Source organism: Limulus polyphemus, unplaced genomic scaffold (genome assembly GCF_000517525.1).
Source record: "Limulus polyphemus unplaced genomic scaffold, Limulus_polyphemus-2.1.2 Scaffold884, whole genome shotgun sequence".
Taxonomy (NCBI): domain Eukaryota; kingdom Metazoa; phylum Arthropoda; class Merostomata; order Xiphosura; family Limulidae; genus Limulus; species Limulus polyphemus.
The window spans coordinates 4,068-6,348 of NW_013666494.1; the positions used below are offsets into that span (position 1 = coordinate 4,068).

A 2,281-nucleotide genomic window follows, 5' to 3' on the forward strand; every position below is an offset into this window, starting at 1 on the left:
CCCTCGTGTAACTTTGCGCGAAATTCAAACCAAACAAACAAACAAACTTGTAAATGTTCTTGTTAATTGTCACTAACAGATTTATCATTTTTTACAGGGATTTTTCGTTGCGTTATTGTACTGCTTTTGTAATGGAGAGGTGAGTCAACAGTTGTGGCTATTTGGAGTAATTTTTTATGTTTATAAGTATAGGATAAAGTTCATATGCAGATAAACATATATCAGAGCATACTCAGTATTATATGTCTTCTTAATGCAACTTGGTTATAAATAGATAAAAATACTGTCAATAATTAAAGACCAAAAAGTGTCTACTCATTACAAATTATTGAATACATGAAGCGCCATAATATTTGTCATGTTAATGTTAATTCTACATGAATTACCAGCACAAATTATTTGATAATAACAAAGGGGTGAAGTAAAAGAACTCTCGTTTTGCAGAAATATCAATTCAACAATTTGGTGATTTTCAAGGTAACTGTTTGTATAATTTATTTTAGTACTTATTATTTCACATCAATACGAACACTGTTGAATTAATAACGGAAATGCCATTTTAGCGTAGTGTATAAAGAGAGCTCTTTTTTAATAATACTATATATTTTATAAAATGTTTACAAGCAATATAGCAATTCATGTTATTTTCTATCAAAATTGTTATAATATATTTAATTGGATCTTCTATTCTAATATCTCCTTTCAACATCCTTCAGATCCAATTATATCCATACTTTTTTCTTCTTCCCAATATTCATATACTTCTTGTCTCTATATTTAATCTATTTCTTCTTTTCTCTTGTCAGATTATCGCATCTTCATTTTGTCATCACCTTTATTTTTTTCATCTTTCTTTAATGTTGGCATATTTCTATTCTGCTGTGTCTTCTTTAATGTGTTTATAATAATCACAGTAATTATGCTACTCTATTTTTTCTATATTTTGTTATTTTCTTTTCATAAGTGCTTCCTATATTTTTCCAGTTCCTGCTCCTTCTGTTATCATTACCTATACTTCGGGAATTCCCATTTCATAAAACGCGTTTTTCATTTCTTTTCCACGTCTACTTTTCTTCTTATTTAAGATTCATTTTCCTATTTACTTAAGCCATTTGTTTACCGTCTCTCTTTCTTCATCTTTAATACATATTTTATATCGTGATGTAACTTTTCATGTTATTGACTGCCATATCCAAACTTCCAAACTCCATTAGCCATAAGTAAGAAGGTGCATTTCTGTCTGATTCAACAGTCCACTTTATATGTGTAGCCTGATTCTTTTCAGTTCTTTCCGCTCTTTTCCAACGCCATATTTCAACTCAATAGTCAGTGGATGACTTAACCAAGTTTTCAAATATTTATAACCTTGTTTCCATGTCTTTCATCTCACTTCTCTTTACAGCATTTCAAGACTCATTTATAGCATTTGTGACTTCGTTTCTATCTGTTTTTAAGGTGTTCTCGTGTATTAATTATGTTGTTAGTTCAGTATTTCTGGTGGCTATGCAATATTTAGATATTTATCAATATTCCAGCTATTTGTACTTATTTACTGCTTGAATTTTTTAGTTTCTATTTGCAGCTTATTTTCATCCATTCTTAAAACATTCATGCAGGGAGAATCTTAATTTAATCAGGAACAATACTGCAACAGAAATTGTGAAAAACCTATTTATTGAACGTTCCGGAATGTTTTCATTCCAGCTTATGTAATTTTGTTTACTTCTGTAGTAAACCGATTTGAACATTTGTCGAATTCAATCTGGCTCGTTACAGAAAAAAAATAATTATGAAAGGAAAGTGGAATGCAAAGATTTCTAAACGTTCATTAAACACGTTTTGATGATATCTGTAGTGCTATTGTGCCTGATTAAAACCATCGTATTTAAGTTATTCAAATTAGGCGTTTTCCTGTTTCTTTCTAAATATTTTTCTAATGGTTTCATTATATTCTGCTTTTCTTTTTCTTCTTCTGGAAGATCTACAATTAATACTATACCACCTGAACACTTCCTTCAAAATATTTTTAATTTTTTCACTACATCTCATTCAATTCATTGTTTATCCAGTCGTCCTCCAAATCATTTACATAACGTGAAATTAATTGGCATTCGTGTTGAGTTGTCTTAAAACTCCGAAATCTATTTGTTTGATCCTATGTTTGTTTTTGACCGTTTTGCGTTTCTTCAAGAATTTCCTTTGCATTTAGGCATGGCCAGGTGATTAGGGCGCTCGACTCGCAATCTGAGGGTCGCGGGTTCGAATCCCCGTCACACGAAAC

General features: G+C 30.6%; 1 protein-coding gene across 1 annotated transcript in view; it reads left to right on the top strand.

Annotated features, from left to right (window-relative positions):
- Positions 1–2,281, top strand: part of LOC111086151 (parathyroid hormone/parathyroid hormone-related peptide receptor-like) — a 9,368-nt gene that overhangs the window by 2,567 nt on the left and 4,520 nt on the right. The window contains exon 2 of the mRNA XM_022387840.1: positions 98–139. Coding sequence (XP_022243548.1) covers positions 98–139 — 42 coding nt within the window. The remainder of the gene's footprint in view (positions 1–97; positions 140–2,281) is intronic.